General features: G+C 39.2%; 1 protein-coding gene across 6 annotated transcripts in view; it reads left to right on the forward strand.

Moving 5' to 3' along the window:
* The window catches only part of PPARGC1A (PPARG coactivator 1 alpha), a 698,009-nt gene that overhangs the window by 573,689 nt on the left and 102,302 nt on the right, over positions 1-22,018 (forward strand). The window contains exon 1 of one of the 6 annotated variants that reach the window (XM_017866774.1): positions 3,749-3,781. The exons of 3 other annotated variants lie outside the window; for them this stretch is intronic. In XM_017866774.1, the coding sequence (XP_017722263.1) occupies positions 3,764-3,781 (18 nt within the window). In that variant the 5' untranslated portion in view covers positions 3,749-3,763. Of the gene's footprint in view, positions 1-3,748; positions 3,782-17,516; positions 17,698-18,624; positions 18,676-22,018 lie in introns of those variants that run through there. 2 more of the 6 variants (XM_017866769.1, XM_017866785.1) reach the window with 2 other exon arrangements.

Genomic DNA, 22,018 nt, shown 5'->3' on the forward strand with positions numbered 1-22,018 from the left:
TGCAGTGGGCTCCACCCAGTACGAGCTTCCCAGTCGCTTTGTTTACCTACTTAAGCCTCAGCAATGGCAGGCGCCCCTCCCCCAGCCTCACTGCCACCTTGCTGTTAGATCTCAGACTGCTGTGCTAGCAATGAGGGAGGCTCCGTGGGCATGGGACCCATCGAGCCAGGTGTGGGATATAATCTCCTGGTGTGCCGTTTTGCTAAGACCTTTGGTAAAGCTCAGTATTAGGGTGGGAGTGACCCAATTTTCCAGGTGTTGTGTGTCACGGTTTCCCTTGGCTAGGAAAAGGAATTCCCTTCCCCCTTGTGCTTCCTGGGTGAGGCGATGCGTCGCCCTGCTTTGGCTCTCACTCACTGGGCTGCACCCACTGTCCTGCAATGACTGTCCGACATGCCCCAGTGAGATGAACCCGGTACCTCAGTTGGAAATGCAGAAATCACCTGGCTTCTGTGTTGCTCACGCTGGGAGCTGGAGGCTGGAGCTGTTCCTATTCGGCCACCTTGGCGCCTCCTTCTGTTTGTTTTTTTAGGTGGGATGGTAATGGAGGCAATAGGGATTTCAGAATTAATATTCATGGGTCTACTCCAAATAGCCATAGGTCATCCCTGATGGCCTTTGTTCTTCTAGCTCCAGAAAGTGTAAAGATATCTAGAGAGGCAGTCTCTTCTGGTTTTGTATTCTGGGCCGTTTACTTTTGCCCCATTGAGAGATAGCTCACCAGACTGCCAGGTGACCCAGGTACTCTGGAGCTCAGCTATGATTACTCCTAAATCAGAGCCACAAAGTTCCCAAAGCCTACATTTTAGGAAATAAATTTAGTGGAGTTTGTTTTATTAATATTTCCTAAATCAGAGGAGATTAGAAAGCCACATATTTTAGCCCCACTTTCTGAAGGTTGGCACCACAGTGAGTTTTCAGTGTCCTTAATCCATGTGACCCTTTTCATATTTGACTACATTTCCAAGCAGAGGCTGTAAAATATCTGTTGGAAGTTGATTCTACTATTGATGCTAAGAGACAAAGTTAAAGTCCATTTGTTAAGGTCTGTTCTAGATTAGATAAGCATACTGTATATACTGTATGTACTTCATGGAAACACATTTGTAGCATGGAAAATATCTTTTTTCTTTTCTTTTCTTTTCTTTCTTTTTTTAGACAGGGTCTCACTTCAGTGTCCAGGCTGGAGTGCAGTGGCACCATCTTGGCTTACTGAAATCTCTACCTCCTGGGTTCAAGCGGTTCTCCTGCCTCAGCCTCCTGAGTAGCTGGGATTACAGGCATGCACCACCATGCCAAGCTAATTTTTGTTTTTCAGTAGATACAGGTTTTCACCATGTTGACCAGGCTGGTCTTGAACTCCTGATTTCAAGTGATCCTCTCACCGTGACCTCCCAAAGTGCTGGGATTACAGGCATGAGCCACTGCATCCGGCTGAAAAACATCTTTATAATAAGATTTTTCATGTGGTCATAATATGTGTTTTACTCTGGCCTTTGTTTGGAATTGCTATCTTCAAAAGGAGTCTTCATTTCATTTAAAGAGAAGGGTGGCATTATAATAACTGTTTCTTCTCCTTAGGGGTGTGCTTCAATGACCTGAATCAGACACCCCAAGTTAACTGTAAAGGTTGATCTGCAAAGAATAGTGCACTCTTTTAAATGATATGTCAGATCAAATTTAGAGACACTTGTTGTAAGGCTTCTTTTGATCAGAGCAGGGTGCCATGTGTTGGCTGTGCTCATCTTTGAGTCCTGCCTTTTCTTAATTTCCCTGGTGGTTTTAGCTGGATGTGTGTGGTGTTTTTATCTTCCTGCTGAACATGAAGCTGTGGTTCCCTTCTGATTTGTGAAGAGACTACTAGATGTCTAAGTTATGCGACTGTTAAGTGCAAACAAAAAATGCTATTTTTCTGCATAGCCTGATCGTTAAGAACAACATTAAGAACAACAGTTTGAAGTCAAATAAGACTGTCTTGAAGTTTCTGGTCTCCCATTACAAGCTTTTTGTCTTTAGAAAACTTACTTCACCTCTCTCAACTTCAGTGATTTTATCCTTAGAATCAGATTAGTAACAATACTTACTCCTACTGTTAGTGTAAGGATTAAATGAGATAATCTACAGAACTACTCAGCACAGCATTTGGCATACAGTAAGCATTCACTGAATGCTGGATGTTATTTCTGTATTACTATTTTTATTTTTATTCTAGCCCCCAAATCTGTGAACTACGAACTTAGAGAAGCAGAGAAGGCTGCATTCATAAAGGTGAAGAAGAATAGGGAGACTAAAGAGGACCTGACTTCATTTTCCATTCCTTAGACTTGTTTATTACAGTTGTAGGTCACCATGGAAACTTTCAGGATTAAGATGGCATTATTGAGTTAAGCATTCAATGAACACCTCAGGGAAGGAAAGCCATAACATGTATGCATGCCATAAGTAGTTTTCAAATGAAAGGGTCATCTGGGGGCGAAGAGTGGATGGCAGTTATTGACTTCCTTGTCTGACATCATTTCCAGAATCCACAGAGAATCAGGATCAAGAGTTGAAAGTGTGATCATGTCTCTGTGTTTGGCTTTTGTGGACCATTCCATAAAGTTGTCAATAGCTATGGCCAGAATTTCAAAATGGGAAGCTGCTCTTTACATACCAGGGAGTAGGGCTTTCTGAAATAGATTCTGAAGTCGAAAAGAACTCTGAGTGTTTTCTGAGAAGGGTTGACCTCCTTTCATGCCACTTACTGTGAATTAAAGCTGCGAGGGAGAACTAGTTTGGGCATGTGGTACAGCACTTAGCGCCACCGCTGCCAGGGAACAAGATTTGTGTTTCTAAGGAGATACAACAAAAAGGAGAATGCTTTAAGAGCCAGCGGCTGTCAGAGTGTAAAAGTATCTATGTTCAGAAAGGGAAATAGAAGCTGAATTAAGTAATTTTATACACACGTTACGGGGTGCCCTTCTGTGAGTAATTCTTAAATTCAAAAGCAAATAGTTGTGACCACAAAGGGCTTAGTACATCTCAGCTGATTTTAGCTCTCAGACTCCAACTGGATATGATTGGTATTGACCTGCTCTGTGCATGTGATTTTAAGATGGTCTGACTCTTGTCTGTCATTCTGTTGGGTTGTATTAATAACAGGGGACAAAGGGTGACATAGTCCAATAAAGTTTTGAGCAGCCACTTGACAACGTATTCCAAATAAAAGAGAGGAGGAAAACCCTAGCTCTACCAACTGGGACCATAAAACAGAGTCTTCTACACCCTCTTTAATGCCAATATTAACCAGTTTGCAAATGTTTAGTCAGTTATGGGTATGGATGGATGTCCTGAATGGGTTCCTGGGATAAAGTATCATCACAGAACAGAAATCACAGGGAGAGCGCACCAAGGAAAAATTACAGTACTGCTATATTTACTTAGTGCCTCTGCACTAGGGTTTTATTTTCCACAGTTGGAAAGGGAACCACCTGTCTCAACTGCTGATGTCAGAGAGCTCCCTCGAGACACAGGGCTGCTGGAAGGCACATGATACTGTACATATTTGCTCTTACGTTCGTATCTGGCTAAGATTGGGTTTCAGATTTGTACCCTATTGTGGAGTTCATTTAGCAGTGACTCTCAGGTGCCCTCCCACGTCACCGTGCCCTTGTGAATTAAAAAGTGGCCTGCCGAAGCCCTTGTTGTGAGTGTTCCCTCATCTCGCGATGCCAGTATTTGCACTGCAGTAAAATGAATGACACACATGTTGGGGTTATCCTCTATGGATTCAGTTTTGAAAGTGAGTATCAGGAGGCATTATCTCTGCACCTAGGAGGCTTTATGCTATTGGTAGGTGGGGTTTTGTTTTATTTATAGTGATGAAGGCTTTTAAAGATACATATATGTGTGTATACCAGATTTGGAGGTTTTGTATGTGGATTGCTAAACAGACAAAAAAAATTTAAAAAGAGAGATAAGTATGTAGCATACTTCATTTTTTTTTTTTTTTTTAAAGCTGTTCATTTGTCAGCGTGGATAATTTGTTGTAGAGTGAATAAAATGCCTAATTTGGAAAGACTGGATATTATGACCATGCATTTCAAGTGATCTAGTGCATTCTTTTAGTTTTATTTTATTTTAAAGATTTTGGAGTTGTGTAATCCACTGCTCCAGTTTTCTGGAGGAGAATTCGGCGTTTTAAATGTAGCTCCTTAAGGAAATGTGAGGACCACCGTGTTGCACGACTCCAGGCACTCATAGTCAAGAACTCACACTTAAACGATCCTGCTGGCTATGTGTGCAATCTCCAGAAATATGATGCCCTCAACATTACTCAAATGTTATGTAAAAGTAGAGTTGTTACCAACAATTGCAGGAGGCTTGCTGTTAGTGAAGTTGTTCATTATTTTAATAATGCCATGCATCTCCATTTAAATATCTTCACCAACTGCAAATTATATGGTTATTACACAAAATAGGTGGAAAACAGAGTCTGAGGGTGTAAATTACATTCTTGGGCCACATCAAATCAATTTCCTTTTAGGGATAAGAACCCGAGTTCTTAATTCCCAGCCGTCCTATGATGCACACCTTCAATTAAATTTATATTGGAAATGATGCTTGATGTTTTTTTCTCAAGTCCTAAAAATAGAGTAAATAGGATGGGCTAAGACCCCTTGGTTCATCTAATCTTCCCCCCAGTGTAGGATTTTCCTATGAACCATTAAAAGTGTTATAATATATGATTGATATTAATTAGTTTTCTGTAAAGTACTGCACTCCTTAACATGAACTGAACTAGAAATAAATATATTACCATGAATTAAGATTTTATTAGTTGCAAAGAAGAATTGGATGAAGGCACCTATGTGAAATCCTAAGTACAGGCGTCAAACTGAATTAATGCCAGCACTGCCTTGAGATTAATTTGAGTACTGAATAAGAAATAGTATACCATAACATAACTGTGTTTACTGAATCATTCTTGGCATCAAAAACTAAAGCTACATTATAAATGCAACAACAGGCTTTTCTCCCTTGGAAGAGAGAGGCGGGTGCATTTTGTAATTAAAGTGAATGTTACCCTCTGAAAAATGCCTCTCGTCCCTAGGAAGGAAACAGCCTTCTTGAGAACCCTGCATCCTTGTATATATCTCAGACTTTGCATACTTGGTGTTGTTCTGGCCATCTTCTGCATCCTAGAGTATAGTCAGCTCTATTTTCCACTCACTTTATGTATTTTCATCTTATTACTCTGTATATGTTTTGGAAAAGATGTGAAGGGTGCTGAAAAGTTTTATGGGATTGCCCCAGGGATGTTCTAGAAGGGATTGCTGATTTTATAGGGAGAATGGATTGTACAGCATTCAATACAGGGCCATGCAGACTGAGGCCTGCGAAGTCCTGAGGATCACTTTTTACAGATTGTGATGTGAGTAGCGCCCCCTGGAGTTGTGCATTGCTGTGGCTCTGCTCTACTTTCCCTTAATGATTCTGAAATTTCCTGATTTTATAAATTTTATATGCATCTATGATATAGGTTACTTGCAGACCAAATGCAAAACTTTAAAGTTAAATAGGAATACTAGGCACATCACACATCTAATTTTAAATTGTATAGTAACTACATTTTTATTTTTTTATTTTATTTTATTTTAATTTTTTGAGACTGAGCTCTCTCTGTCACCCAGGCTGGAGTGCTAGTGGGCCGCGTCTCAGCTCACTGCAAGCCTCCGCTCCCCGGGTTCCCGCCGCATTCTCCTGCCTCAGCTCCGAGGTAGCTGCGGGACTCCAGGCGCCCGCAACCCGCCCGGGTAGATTTTTGTATTTTTTAGTAGAGGACGGGGTTTCACCGGTTAGCTAGGATGCGTCTCGCTCTTCCTGACCTCGTGATCCGCCCTCCGTCTCGCCTCCCAAAGTGCGTGCGGCTTGAGCCACCGCGCCCGGCCAGTAACTACATTTTTAAAAAGGTAAATTTAATTTTAAAGTCTTTGACTTAATATATTCAAAATATTATATTGACAAATGACTCTAAGTTATTAATGAAATATTTTACATTCTATTTTTCGTATTCAGATTGAAATTCCAGGTATATTTTATATCTATAGAAGTCTCAATTTTTGTGTGGACACATTTTAAGTTCTCAGTAGCCATATATGTGGCTAGTGGCTACTGCATTGGCTGGCATAGTTTTGGACTTAGATAGCAACTTGCCAGCATTTTACTACACAGAAAATTGCTTTAAAGAAAAAAAAAAATACCTTAAATGTCAAAGATAAAATATAACATATCCTTTATGCCATTTATCAATTTAAGAAGCGATTATGTGATTGATCACAAATTTGCGAGAAGTGTGAATGCTAAGACAATTTAGATGATAGGCCGCTGGTGGCACAATGAACTTTATATTGAATTGTTTTGTTCCTGTGGCTTTGTTTTCCATTCTTCCCTCTGTGTGTATTTCAGATATCATCATTTAAAACACAATTGATACTTTGTGGTTCCTCTCATTGTCCCAAACTCATGCTTTCTTGTCAGTTTTCATGCACCATATGAATGTCTTATTTCTTTTTTGTTTGTTTGTTTGAGACGGAGTTTTACTCCGTTGCCCAGGCTGGAGTGCAGTGGTACAATCTCGGCTCACTGCAAGCTCTGCCTCCCACATTCAAGCGATTCTCCTGCCTCAGCCTCCCAAGTAGCTGGGACTACAGGCCCCTGCCACCATGCCCAGCTAATTTTTGTATTTTTAATAGAGACCAGGTTTCATCATATTGGTCAGGCTGGTCTCGAACTCCTGACATCAGGAGATCTACCCACCTCAGCCTCCCAAACTGTTGGGATTGTAGGCGTGAGCCACCACACCCAGCTGGATTTCTTAACAGAAATTCTTGAAAGACTTTTGGCTCAAATAACATTGTGGCCAGCTTAATGGAAACAAAAATTGTTTTCTCCACTTGCTGCTTCTGGTATCTTTAGAGGTAGTGCCAGCTCAAGACTGGTATGAGGCTGGTTTTTACTTTTCTTTAGGTAAGTAGAGAAACAAACAACCACCTGGCAATCCTACAACTTGTGATAACACTGTCCCTCATAGAAAGTCAACTTACTATAGGACTTAAAGAGAACGTCTGATGTGCTTGGTTTCCAAATCTTTATTTTTCTTAGGTGAGGAAGGCAGGTGAAGAGCAAACACTTGCATCTACTCTAATGTTGCTTGATTTTACATTGAGTTTTAAGTAGTCAAACATGAATGGCAGGCATCATTATTGAGTAGCCATTATATGCCAAGCACTTGGCTTATACTCATTTTCTTTAACCTTAACATGAGCCATGTAAAATAGGCATTTCTATTTCCATTTTTGTAAATGAAGTGCTTGAGGTTCAGATAGTTTAGGTGACATCTTGAGTTCCTACAGATAGATCGTAAGTAACAGATCTACATTGTCTGACTCCAAAGTCCATGCTCTCGGAGAAGAGGGACACATTTTCCGAGCAAGTCAATAATGAGTTTTGAACCAAGAGAAAAGACTAACATTTTAGAGTTGTAATGTTCTTTCACTTCACTTATTCAAGAAATAAATACAGAGAATATGTAATCCCATTTCATTTTTTGATAGAAGAGGAAATAGATTAAGAAAGTTAAAGTGGCTTTGTCCAAAGTCAGACAAACAAACCTAGACATCAAGTCCTTTGAGTCCTGCTCCAAGGCTGTTTGTCTGAGTGATTTAAGGGTCCCTTTAAGGAGGTAAGTTGGACGTTGGGAATCTTTTTTTGTGACAGGCTGCAAACTTCAAAAATGTGTGGTACAGAAACTTTATTTCTCTTTCTTTTCTATGCATTTTAAACTTGTTATCGAAGTATATGATATTGAAAAGTACATATATCATAAGAGTTTAGCTCAGTGAATTTTCAGTAACAATGTACCCATGTAACCAGCACAGACAGCAAGAAAGAAACCCTAACTAACTTCCTGGAGCCTCTTCCCGCTTGACTGTGGTGCTCCCTGCCCTGCCCCAAACCACTACCCAGGGCAACCTCTCACCTGATTTGCAGCCACCTAAGTTAAATATCTGTTTCTGTGCTTTATAGAAATGGAATCATAACGTATGCACCTTTCATGTGTGTCTGGCTTCTTTTGCTTCACATTACATTTCTGGGATTTATCTACATTTTGGTGTGTAGCAGAAGTTCATTAATTCTCATTGATATATTTGGCCATACTTTCAAGTATAAAATCCCTAACAAACATAATACTGTAAGTGGAATGAATAGGTTGATTTCATATTAATTACTGGTTAAATTGCTTTTTTCCTAGAAAATTATTAGCTATAGTTTTGTGTGATTTGGGCTAAAACAAAATAACAAAGCTGAAATATGGTGCATCAGCAGTTACAAAGCATAGCACAATGCAGGATATCACCCCTGTCCTGTGGTTTTTACGTAATATGTGACATTGAATGACGTCATAGAGAAGACAAAGAGAGCACACAAGCTGAACATACCCACAGGAGTGCCCTAGGTAGGTGTTCCCACTTAGTGGCTTTGTATGGCTGTGCAAAATGTTAGGTGTGGCCCATTTTTAGGTGGCCTGCATGCAAATGGATCTACTAACATGGATAGTAGAAAGTTCCACCTCAGGGGCTAGGCGCGGTGGCTCACATCTGTAATCCCAGCACTTTGGGAGGCCAAGGCGGGTGGATCATCAGGTCAGGAGTTTGAGACCAGCCTGAACAACATGGTGAAAACCCATCTCTACTAAAAATACAAAAAAAAAAAAGTTAGCCAGATGTCATGGCGCGTGCCTGTAATCCCAGCTACTCAGGAGGCTGAGGTGGGAGAATAGCTTGAATCCGGGAGGCAGAGGTTGCAGTGAGGTGAGATTGCGCCACTGTATTTCAGCCTGGGCAAAAAAAAAAAAAAAACAAAAACAAGTCCACGCCAGAATTGTTAAGATTTTTTGCTTTTGTTTTGAAAAGTGGTAGGGAAAGAATTTACTCTGATCATCTGCTTGGCCAAAGTACAATCTGGACCCTTTAAAGAATAATAGAGGTTTTGCCTTGTTTAAAATGGGTCTCTTGTCAACCTCTTTTTGCAGATTGTCTCACAGGCACAGAATCAAGGTTTCTTATGTTAGTTTTCTTATTACTTCTTCTTCCTAATTGCAGGAAAATGTGAATGTAATGCCAGTGAATACTGCTAGTGAGAACCCAGCATCGTGTGAGAATAGCTGGGGGTTTATCAAGGCATTGTCCTGACTGAGGTTTATCATTTACCTGGTCATCTTTTCCTTACTCCTATGTCATCAGTGCTCCCTCTCCAAATTTTCTGGTAGAGAAGTTAGTTTTCCTATGACTGATTCATTCACTCAACCTTAAAGGAAAACCTCCAAGCTGGTTGGTCTTAGATGGCACCAAAGCATACATCTTCTGTCTCTCACTCAATAGAGTTGTATGTACAAAGGAAACAGTTGAAAAGGAAACGCTGTCCTGTGATATGGCCTTGGTTTAATACATTTGCTAATACTGTTATGGTAAAATATTAGGCATATGACCTTTTTTCCTCCCTTCACACCCTACATTAATATCTCAGCTGATACCTTCTAAATTAAAAATATGTACAATCTTTTACCAAATATAATGAGCTTTTTATTTAAGGAGGGTCTTCTGGTATTAGGCGGAAAGGATGTTACTTTAAACTCGCATTTCCTTAGCTGCTGTAGACCTTATTCTTATGTACAAAACCCTGAATATAATATCTATCCTCCTTTCTAAATCTTCTCTCTCTGGGTGATACCATTTCTAAATCACATGTAGTGACTACCACATCAGTTGTGTAGTTTTCACACTTGCTGTGCATGCAGGGACTCGGTCTTACATATGACTCGTGCTACTTTCCAGAATTAATGATAAACAAGATGAAAGCCAGCTGCTTCTCTGGGCAGCTACCTGAACTTTGTAAGAAACACAGGTCTCTAGGAAGCTGAGCTTCTCAGAGCCAATACCCGTGGTTGAAAGTATTATATTTCACAAGTTCTCTGGCATTCTTTTTCTAGAATGGTTGAGTGGTTAAATATCTGTATTGCAAGGAAAATGATGAAGCTGTGCTCTTTCAGCAACACTGAGCACCAGTTGCCTTTCTTGTACATCATCTCTGATTTCCAGTGTCTTTGTGAAACGAGACATTTGGATTCACCCTATGCAAAGAAGTCTTCCTGAGTTGTCTGTCTCTGTCAAGACAGGCACATCACTGCATTTTAGATCTGGCAAAGATCTTTGATTTAATTGAATCTGGCCATCTTTGTTGACAGATAAGGAAACCGAAGCTCAGTATCATTACATGAACCACCCAAAGTCGAATTGCTGGCAAGTGACATAGCTGAATGAGGGCCATGTTCTTCTTATCTTGCATTTTTCTTTCATTTTGGGCTAAATCAAGAGCCTCAAAGTGACTCCACCTGTCAGGTAGACTTGAGCCTCCAGTACTCACCTTAAATCTCATAAGGCTGGCTGACTTTGGTTTCAACCTCATTACCCCTCTTCTTACAAATATTCTTAATAGTTAAAATAATGAACACCCATGTGTAGGAAGAATGATCTGCAGGCCAAGGAAACTGTGAGAACATGAAATCAGATTGGCTGATATAAAACTTTCGTTCCTATGAATATAGTTGACCTTCCAGGGGAAAGAAAGTGGGTTTTCCCCTCTTGTGAAACTTGAGAAGCCAAAAGTGAGCTTTCTGCCCAAGCACTGGGCTGCAAAATGGCAGCATTTACACAGGTTGTTTCACATTTAGGGATGGGCTGTGTTCCAGAAGTTTACTTGCATGTCACTGGGTTGAAAGTGGGGCTGCATTTTCCTGGTCAAATCAATTTCAGTCATCTCCAATGGAAGCCATGTCTCTAAACACTCTTCCCATAAGCCTTTGCTGGTGGCCCCTCCTTTTTTCCCCAGTTAGTTGATAGACCCTCTTCTTGAGAATTATTCTTACCAGTTTATTCAAACCATTCTTGAAAATATTTACTATTATATAAATGAATGAAGTTTCTTTAACCCCACCCAGGCTAATTAAGATTTTTGAAGAGAAAATTGACTTAACAATTAAATTTCAGATTGAGAAACAAAGGGAAGATAGTAGTGGTGTCTGGGGGACAGTGGTTTTGGTCTACCTCTGAGGCAAGCTAATAGAAGTTGATAGCTTCCTTCTCTCCATAATTCTGGGATTTCTAAGTATACTGCGCACTAACTTCCCTCAGTGTTGCTCATGAGCTTTGCATCCTAAGTGGAGTAGCTGTTTGACTTGGTATGACAGGCAGAAATGGCTTCATTTTAAATATATGATGAATATTTGAGATACAATATTGGGCATCAGGGGCCATTTCTATCTGCTACAATCCCTGTATGTTAAGCAGGCATGGCTTTAGTACTGAATCTCTCTGTTCCTCTCAAAACTGAATAATTCTTCTTCTTCTGAATATGAAAGTCATGCATGTTTATAAGAGAAAATTTGAAAATTACAGAAAAGCACACTCACATAGAGGAACGTAAAAAGTACTTATAACGTCATCAGCCACTACAAACAGCTTGTTATATTTCCCCCTCATCCTCTTCTTCTTTCTCAGGATATATTTTTACAGGTAAACTTTTCATGATTATAGTTTTTTCAAGCCTAATTTTAAACCCTAATATATTTTGAACACTTTCCTATTATGCCATTAAATATATTTTACAACAGATTTTAATAACATTTTATATATATATATATACATACCTCTCTATAATTTATTGAACTAGGTCACTTAATGTTGGACATTCACATTGCATTCAAGTTTTCAATAATGCAAATAATGTTGCATTGGGTATCCTCATATGAAAAATCTTTGTACACATTCCCTTTATTATTGCCTCAGGATGAATTTCTAGAAGTAGGTGTTTTAGGTCTGTGAGGTTTTTAAAAGTTTTAAATACATATTGCCTGCTTGCTCTGTATAAAATTATACCCAGTAGAATCCTACCAGTAGTATCTAATGTCTGTTTTCGATTGAGCTGCTAAATGTAGAGGTCAGTCCTAGAAGTGGTCTTGGTTAAGGATGTTTTCTCAAAAATCTTCTGTCTAATTGGGCCAGCAAATATAAAGTAAGAGTTTATCTGTTGCCACAAAATTGAACTTAGACCTCAAAGCTAATTGCTTCTTAAGATGGGAATTTATTTCCCTTCTACCTCTCTGACATGTTTGGGATATATATATACATATCAGAGCAAAATTCAAATATCAAAGCACTGGAAAAACCCATAACAGAAACACAAGTCAAATAACCAAAAATCCTTCCAAGACTCTGCCTGGTGGTATTTAAAAAAAGGAAAAGAAAAAAAAAATTGTCTATTTATTGTTACCTTTTGAGACTGTTTGCAAAATATAGTTTTAGTTTTGTTTTTGTTGGTTTCCTTAAGATCGAGAAAAGGCTAAGCTAATTCAGGACTCAAGCGCTAAAAAAATAAGTATCAGGGGAACAGTTTGATTACCTTTCTTTTTTTTTTTTCAGTTTAACAATTTGTGTACCTCAATTTTTCCTGGCCCTTACTAACTTCAGCTAGTGCAAAGAAAAAAAAATCTTTCTTAGTAAATGAAATGTTATATTGTGTATTGAAATTCAGTGGCACTTTAAATTTTTAAATAGTGCCAAATTTGACAATATGTAATATGCCTTATTCATTTCCAGTTAAAAAAATTGCTAGATAATCCTATTGAATATTTATCATCTAAATAATCAATAACTCTCTGCATTATAGCTAAATTAACCTGGAATAATTAAGGTAAATGAAAATGTAGATTCACAAATACAACAGAATTGAACATCAGACAAAATCAGATTTTAACCACCCTTTTATTGTCTCTTACCTGTGTGCTTAATAAGTACAATTGTTGCTTTATGTTTAGATTAGTCCAATTGACTGCAACTCTGATTAATTTTCATGTTATTTTTTGTTTCAATATGAAAAACACCAAAAGCACATTTTGAGGTCCAAATTAAAATAGAGGCTGACTCAGTTCCATAGAGCTGGTTTTATTGGAGAGGAGAGTTGTTTTGGCTGAGGTTGTCTATCACAACTTGTTTATTAAAAAAAGAAAAATAAATGCTAGGAGACATTCAAGCTGTCTTGATTTTCCTCTAGTTATTTCCTCAAAGCTTCTTTGTTCACATGGACATCACTGTGACATTTTTTGTGGAAAATGAGGTTTAATTTTAAAGTATTTATAGAAGTCTTTGTTATAGCCTATCCTGCTACCAACTTTTGTGTTCTACACAGTCTCTGCTTCTAACCAGAGGCCCAAAGCATGTGTTTAGAAACTGATGTGGGGTATCAGGATCAATTAGTCCCTCTAGGAATTAAAAGCAAGCAATTGAGTGCCTGTTAACAATGATTAACTTTACAAATATTAGTAATTCTAGGCAGGCCCCTTTGCTTTCTGGACGAATGCTCTAGGCAGGCAGCATTCCCAGGAATATTGGTTTCCAGCTATGTGGACTGTCCCTCAGTTATAAAGTTGCCTCCGGGGTCTTTGCTATGGCTTTGATTTGAGGATGATTATTATTCTTATGGATGAAACTTTAGTTCTTTCTAGAAAGGCTTTCAATGATTCGCAAGCTCTTTTCAGCTGCTCTCTAAGCCTTGCCGAGCCTTATTTTTCTCCATTGTAAAATGGGTACACAGGTCATCCTTATTGGATAGTTTGGAGGACCAAATTGATTTAAGATGTGGTATATGAAGTGTTGACCTTAATGTCTAGCCCATATGTGCTCTGCTGTATATGTTTTGCTTTCCACCTTTCTTTCCTGAGAAGTTTCTGCATACATATATTCTTATGTAGTTATTGTATAAATAGTGTGTATGGAAACATTCCCGAGATTGTATTTTCCTGTTCTTTCTTGATTTAGAAAACTAAAGCTATAGTAATTTTCTGCTGTGTGTAAGAGGGAAAATGTACCTATGAACTGTATTCAGCAAACTTAAAATGTTAAAGCTCTTGGTCACCTTTTTATGCCCAGTGATGATACACTGTCAATTTCCTTATGTTATTTGGGAATTTACTAGCAACTTATTGCGGATATCACAGTAGACACATCTCTTATAATATGTATGATCTGAAAGAAGCAGCAGTCTGGTAGTTTTTTGTTTGTTTTGTTAAAATAAAAACTTATAAACTTATAAAGACAAGTGAACAAATATATTTATCCTAATGGCTCTTCTGAAATCACCTATATTCAATATAGACAACAGAACCGGTTGTTTTGCTATTGTCTGAGGTTTTGAGTTTGGGGTTTGAATTTGATTCTAATTTTAGAAATGGGCAGTTGTCTGAAATATGGAGGGGTGGGAAAAGCCTTCAATTTGGGGTAGGAGTGAGGAGGGAAACCCAAATGTTATACACTTCATTCAACATATTTATTAGAGAATTGAATTATTCTCTTGAGGGTTTTTTTTTCTCTTTGTTAGCAACTCGAGATAGATTCTCCTGCCTCTACTAATATTGAAATCCTGGAAAATGTTAACAGAATTACAGAGGGGAGAAATTATCAGGATGGAATGTAGGCTCTGTGTAGATAAGCAACATTAGGGGCACTCGGCAGATGTTAATAAATACCTCTTTCTATTGTTGAGATAAAATGAATTTGATTTGGGTGTGAACTGCAGTGGTCAATGAAAGGACCTTGTACCTCACCAGGGTGTGTTTTAAGCAGGAGAAGAGGAATCTGGGTGTTGAGCCGAGTGACACTGGTTTTTCATACCAAATTATTCTCCATTTTTAAGGGTTGTCATCCCCTTAAAATTGTAAGCGCTCTTGTGTCCATGTTATATGCTTTCTTAGCAGTCCCTGTGATACATGGCTGTGCACACAGTAAAGTTTCAATATTCCTTGTTGTGTGAAACCAGATACTAGGAAATTTTGGAGATAGAGTTGACGAAGGGGTGAAAGGACGGCTGTGGGTAGAGAGTGAGAGAAATAGTCAAGGCAGAGAGGGAATTAAATATAGAAATGGCCCGGGGAACCAGAAAAAACCAAGGTTGGTGAGCAATGAACAATTTAAGTTCTCCTGAGCAAAGAAAAAAAACTGGACAGAAGAAAAATTTTAATCTGAAGAGTTAATTAACAAAATTATAAAACCTCTAAAACATCCCTCTCATTACAGCTGTAGTTTTAAGATTAAAAAAAAAAATAGTGGAAAGCACTCTAATTTGTCCTAAGAATCTATTTAATTTTTATCTGTCCAGTAATAGAAATTTGAGGGGGCAATGCAATATACTGTATTTTATAAGTCCTTTAAATGTTGTTACTTCTGAATTACCATCCTCTTTGTGATAGTGATAGTGAAGAAAAAACAAGTGTGTTTGAAATCACTTCTGGTTTCAGTGCATGTGCTGATTTGATTTTTTAGAAGTATAATTAGATGGCAAAAAATAAGAAAACCCTATCAATACAATCTGGGCAGGTTAGAATATCAAAAATTATAATGAGCCTGTTCCAATGTAAAGAACATCTCTAAAAGATGTGAATAGGTTTTCAAAATATGATGAATATCTAGCATTGGATGAACACAAATAAAAGTATCAGTGAATATCACAGTGGAAGAATCACATGATAATAGTTAATAAACATTGACTCTTCTTGGCCAGGTGACCAATATTATTTCACAGTTGATTGTTAAGGGGAGAGTCAATGACCTTTGTCCTGAATTTTAATAATTTACTGAAGTTTTGCATTAAATCAGAATATAATTGGGAAGAAAATTAGTGTTTCTTTGTGGGGAGTGCAGAGTAATATCACTAATTGCTTGTATAAAAGCATTCCCGAGGTTGTATTTTCCTGTTCTTTCATTAGAAAATTAAAACTATAGTCATTTTCTCCTGTTTGTAAAAGGGAAAATGTGCCTGTGAACTGTATTCAGCAAACTTAAAATGTCAAAGCTCTTGGCCACCTTTTTATGCCCAGTAATGATACACTGTCAACTTCCTGACGTTATTTGGGAATTTACTAGCAACTTGTTGCAGCTATCACAGCACACAAATCTCTTATAATATGGATGGTCTAAAAGAAGTAGCAGTCTGCTGGTGATTTGTTTCTTTTGTTCTTTCTTTCACTTTAATATTTGAGCAACTTAATATTTAAAATATGTGTTAGGGCAAATCACCATGTTTTTCTGTTTAAGGAGACGGACAATGAAGAATAGGGTATATTAACCTCAGTAGAATTGTGCTTTCCAAATTATGTTTAGATAACTGGGGGGTTGCTTTCAGGTAAATTATTATCAAGTGAAAGAATTGAGCTGATTCTAAAAGTGTATTGGGTTTAACATTTTATGAAAACATGTTTATTCACACAGATACATACATGTGTACATCTCCTGGGAACTTGGAAGGGTTAAGTCAGACCACTGTCATGTTACAGGAAGTGTTTTTCCACTGTATCCAGTACCTTGAGTTTGTTATGTATTCAATATGTAGTGTCATCATAAAACAGTTGCACCTGCATTAGCCCTCATTGTCTCAAGGCACAAGCTGAAAAATAATAGAAAGTAAAGCTCAGGAATTGAATATTTCTGCTAATAGTGTGTTGGTATTTTTCCCTCAGTTCACGGACATTCTTGATTTCAAAACGCAAACTACACAACCCAGGGCACTAGGGTTGGAATTCAATGTTTATTCGAAAAGGCACCCTAAGGCAGTTAGGGAGGAAATGCTACATGTATGAAAAATAGGAGCCCGGAATCTAAGCTGATCTGAGCACAGCAGCAGCGACTGTATTTACTAACACTTGTTTTCTGGGAGCCTATGAAAGAAATGGAAATAATTAGAAGGAAGCTGAAAGGATGGGGTTTTGTGGCTTGTTCTCCTTTTATGGAGCAAAGAAAACTGCAGCAATACTTCGGGAGCTGGTATTCCCTACTGCCATGGGGGCAGCCGAATTCTGGGTGGAGGAGTTTGTTTATACCTTAACAAATACAGCCTATGTTGTTGATTAAACAAGAAAAAAAAAAAAAAGCCTCATTTGCTGCTTTCAAACACTCCCTCAATGAGAAAATGCCTCATAAAAATGCATCATGTGATAAGCTCTTGCTTTAGTCCCAAACTGAGCTTGAGTCCACTTGGAGATCTTAGAATTAAAGAGTTCTTAGGGAATACACATTTTAGCTAAGAATATAGTGACTCTGTCATGAAACAGGGAGCTTTGCCACTTGCTTGTTTTGGAAGGAAAATAAATTAAAAAAAGATTGCAGGGGATTTTGGTTATTATATGGCCAGGGCTCCGTTTAGAGTCTGTGGCATTCAAAGCTGGCTTTAATCACAGCATGATGCTTGAAGCCTCCAAAAGTCCAAGTGTTTCCTTTCTTTCTTTCTTTCTTTTTTTTAAGCGTTACTTCACTGAGGCAGAGGGCTGCCTTTGAGTGACGTCACGAGTTAGAGCAGCAAGCTGCACAGGGGAAGGGAGGCTGGGTGAGTGACAGCCCAGCCTACTTTTTAATAGCTTTGTCATGTGACTGGGGACTGTAGTAAGACAGGTGCCTTCAGTTCACTCTCAGTAAGGGGCTGGTTGCCTGCATGAGTGTGTGCTCTGTGTCACTGTGGATTGGAGTTGAAAAAGCTTGACTGGCGTCATTCAGGAGCTGGATGGCGTGGGACATGTGCAACCAGGACTCTGAGTCTGTATGGAGTGACATCGAGGTGAGCTGGGGCTGGGCTCGGCGCTGCAGCCAGGACTGACGCTTCCCTCAGATGCTATTATTCCTGTAAGGGGGGATGGGCTTGGGCAAAGAGAAGAGCCAGGAAAGTAGTCCAGGCAGGAGCTTTTAGAAGAGAACCTCAATCTTATCTTAACTCCAATAAGTTTGCTATTTTAAGGTGGCTCTGAGATGCCTTGAGCAAATCAAAGCTTAGCTGCTGTCATCAGTATCTGTTGCAGTTAGAAACTCTTTCCATGTGACTTTGGCACTGTTTCTACTCATATGCAATATTTATGCTCTAAGATATTGATATGAATCAGAAGCTGAAGTCTTTCCAGTGGTGTTTAGTGGCCTGGTTGGAAAAATGCCATTTCTATTTATAATAAGACGAAGATAAAAATATTAAAATGGATGTGTTCAAATATAGTCCCTTTTGACTGTATTCCGGATTTTTTTCCCCCCTCTCTCTCTGTTCATCAGACAGAGAACTTACAAAATCCTAAATAATCCTGCTGGGCTATTTTAGATTGCTTTTCCCACAGAACACAAAACAACGATGCTGCTTCCTTTAAAACTCCTATACGTGGTTGAAAGATTTGGCCAGCGAATAAAAAGAAATGCCTGGCAGTGCAAGGTTTTCCGTTCGCGTCGGTGGCAGGGAAGCCAATGGTTAAATCTTCCTGTACCACGGAGAGCTGCCTGAAGCCGAGAGAGAATAGAGTTTATGCAGGACTGTGTGTGGAGCTGCTCGCTGCTTGTGTAAAAATAGACAGCAATACATCAATTCCACAGTCTCTGCTGGCTGCAATTCATACAGGGGGGAAAATAACGCAAGCAGTTTCCTCGTAATCTCTGGAGTCTAGTGGGGGCGGGGGGGGGGACGGAGGACCTCTGCGTGTTTGCATTCGGCACAATGGAATGTTCTCGGAAGGAAAGTTTGGGCAACTTGGGAAACAAGCGAAACTTTCTGTGGACTCTGGTGAGATGGACTCGAATTGAATTGCATGGAGGATCCCAGCTGCTAACAATGAATCTGGCAAAAGACTGCGAGTGTTTCCTCTGGGTAGCTGGGGGCACGTAGGGTAAGGGGGAGGATCAAGCCCACACGTGATTTGATTAAATAAGATGTCCATGTGGTGCAGCGATACACATCTAAAGTGAAAATAATTTGGCCAAGGCCGTCTGTGAATGCTTTTTTCCTATCTAGCGAGGCATGCCTGGGATTCTTAACTCTTTGCTGGGTTTGCAAATGTTGGCTCCATTTGCCCTCCCTTGCCTTGGTAGATCGTATTTGTGGATTGTAATTGTTATCTTGTTCTGATTTCTTGGTAAGGTGGAATAGATACGGATAATTCATATGCCCTGTAGCCATTATGAGTCAGGGTTATAAGTGGCTTCAAAGTCCTAATTGTCTTTGAGTAGCCGGAGTGTCCTGTGGGTGTTTGTCTGGCTGGCACTGTGGGTCTCAGCTGCTGTAGTTTCATTTTCCCATCATGTATTATTCTTGATGCTGTTAGGAGTTGATTGAGGAACTAGATCATATGGAAATAAGGAAGGTTTCTTTTAATCATTGGAATTCCTGCAGTCATTTCCAAATAAGCATCAGAAGCATTTAAAACTGTGGCCTTTAAATTTTTTTCTTAAGGAGGAAAGGTCTTGGCTACTTGTCCAGCCATGGATGGAGTCGCCAGTCGGCTGAGATTGGCCGGTCACTTCTCTGTTACACTATAGGCAGCTAGATGCTAGAAGCTTTGCCTACATGGCAGCGGCTCTGGGAATCACCTCCACCAGTCTAAAATATTACGAGCAGCAGGTAGCGTAGGCAGTTTTCATTTTTTGAATCATTAATGTTTGCTGTCATCCTAAAATGTATTATGCCCTTTTGCACATAATGACAGGGTAGTACATTGGTTAATAAAGGCCTATATCACTAGAGCTACTTGGAGTGCCCCGTGTTTCACAGTTTAATGAAGGTGATATGCAATAAGGTTACTAAGATTGATAGAGACAATTCAAATGACATACACCCTACTAAGTCTGTCATTCTTTACTGCCCCTCTCTCCACCCCCTTTCCCCATCTTGACAATTTTTTTAAGAACCAAGTTTCTTTTTTCATTAATATAATTAATGTGACCAAATCCACTCCTTCTTCTCTCTCTCTTTAAAATTTACCATCAATGGCACAAAAAGCCTCCAAAAGGTTAATGGAGAATTATACTTAATTATAATGATTCATTATCATCAATGCAGTTAAGCTAATTTATTGTCTGCTCCTTAACTAAGAGAAAAGTCTGGTGGGGTGAAATAACATACAATAATTAGCCTTTTGTGTTTAGTGACTGCTTTATCCTCTTAAATCTTATTATAAAATTGAGGCTACAGTTGTGAAATAGCTGTCATAGTTGCAAAGAGGCAGTAGAATGTGTCTGTGTCATTGCAATAAAGCACACCTGTTACAGATGTATAGGGAAACAGTAAATATCAGCATGTCAGATGAGGACAGTTACAGGGCTTGGACTGTTAAGTCTGGCATCGTCCAAAGGCCAAATATAAATTAATAACAGGAACACTTGCTACCACTAATGTGTTTTAGATTAGCAGGATAATGCCACATTCAGAAGCACAGATTTTATTAGCATGTCAACATTGGCAAGAGCACATGCACTTTTCTCAACCATAACGTAAAAGCAAAATGAGAGAGAGATAGAGAGACAGATAGAGAGAGCAAGAGAGAGCAAGTGAGAGGAAGGAAAGGAATATGTAAATGACAAGATAGCACCAATATAACAAATTGACCTGGTCTGTTCAATGGTTTTCAAAAGTTATTTAAAAATACATATTTATGGAAGGTTAAAGGGTTTTAAACAAGTCATGCCAAAGAGGGCAGTTAGGGAGAGGGACACCAAAAATTTGTCCACAAATCAGCCACTTTAGCCTCCCAAAACATGGTTGGTTCCTAAGTTTCACAACAGGAACTTAAGCCGTACGTGGAAAGCCTACATTTTCTTGATTAGTTTTAATTTTGTGTTACTATCTTTGTTGTTCATGTTTTTTAAAAGACTATGCCCCTATAACATCCTAGTGTATCTAGCACCATTGAAAAAGTTCTCCCCCTATCTCTGAATTGGTGACATTGAGGAAAAGTTAAGATAGTGTGTTTGGGCTTGGAGGATCAGCTGTGTGGGCAAGAATGGAGTCTGGAAAGTGTTACGCCCACAACCAAATACGAGCATTATGCCAGAATGAGATCTCTTCAGCCCAGCCTCCACTTACTTACATGCCTTGTCAAGTATACTGAGCTGTTAAGTTTGGGCTAACTCAGATAATAAAAGGGAAGACCAATAAAATGATAAGGAAAGAGTTTTGATGGCGAGGACGGCCCTTTCTTTGCATTCCCTTGTGCCTGCTGCCAGGGATCTCATTGGGGCCCAGTGGTCTTAGAAAAGGATGGCAATGATTTTCAGTCTCCCCCCATCCTCCCCTTACCAACTGCTGACTCCATTACCCAGTACTTACTTCTCAGCATGTTGCTTTTGATCACGCTGCTGCATATGACCTGTGTAATGTGGCCTGCTAGGAATCCCTGCCAGGGATAACAGGGGTGCTTGAGAAAGAAAATCTGCATAAGACTTACTTCATTCAAAATGTAAATGTCAAGGTGCATCTTTCATTTTATGCCTAACTGCTGCCTGGATGTGAACAATTCCACAGCATCTCTCCCGACCTTGGAAGGCAGGGCCACGAGGGTGCTGCGTCAGTGTGTGCCTCCTGATTGAGACACCCCTACTCACAGGTGGATGAAGTTCTTACTGTTCTGGCAATGCCAGACCCCTGCGATAGGAGTTCCTGCAGTGTTCTTTACTGTCTGCAGACTGACATTAGCAGTTAGGTAGCCAATTCAAGTTTAGGAGGCCACCTCATTGGTAAGGGGAGTCCACTTGCCTCCAAAAGCCCCATGATAAAACAGTTAAAAAGACTGTCTAGTTCATGTAAGGGGATGAAATACTTTGACAATCTAAAATAATCTTGGTGATAAGCAGCCCAGCCATGGTAGAAGATATTTTAAACCTCTCAATATATAGAAATTATTTTGAAACTCTAAACAGAAATAGTTATTTTGAATTCACGTAAAGCACAGTTTAGATATGCATAAATAATGAACAAAATACACTGATGGTATGCTCTTGTGAGTTTTCTTTTCCGGGTACTAGGTGATGCCAACCATACACACACACACACACACACACACACACACACACACCCCTTGCAAGTTACATACAAAAGCCATATAGAAAAAAAATTATGATTTTTGTCCTTCATC

Source organism: Rhinopithecus bieti, unplaced genomic scaffold (assembly GCF_001698545.2).
Source record: "Rhinopithecus bieti isolate Rb0 unplaced genomic scaffold, ASM169854v2 scaffold_1599, whole genome shotgun sequence".
NCBI lineage: Eukaryota > Metazoa > Chordata > Mammalia > Primates > Cercopithecidae > Rhinopithecus > Rhinopithecus bieti.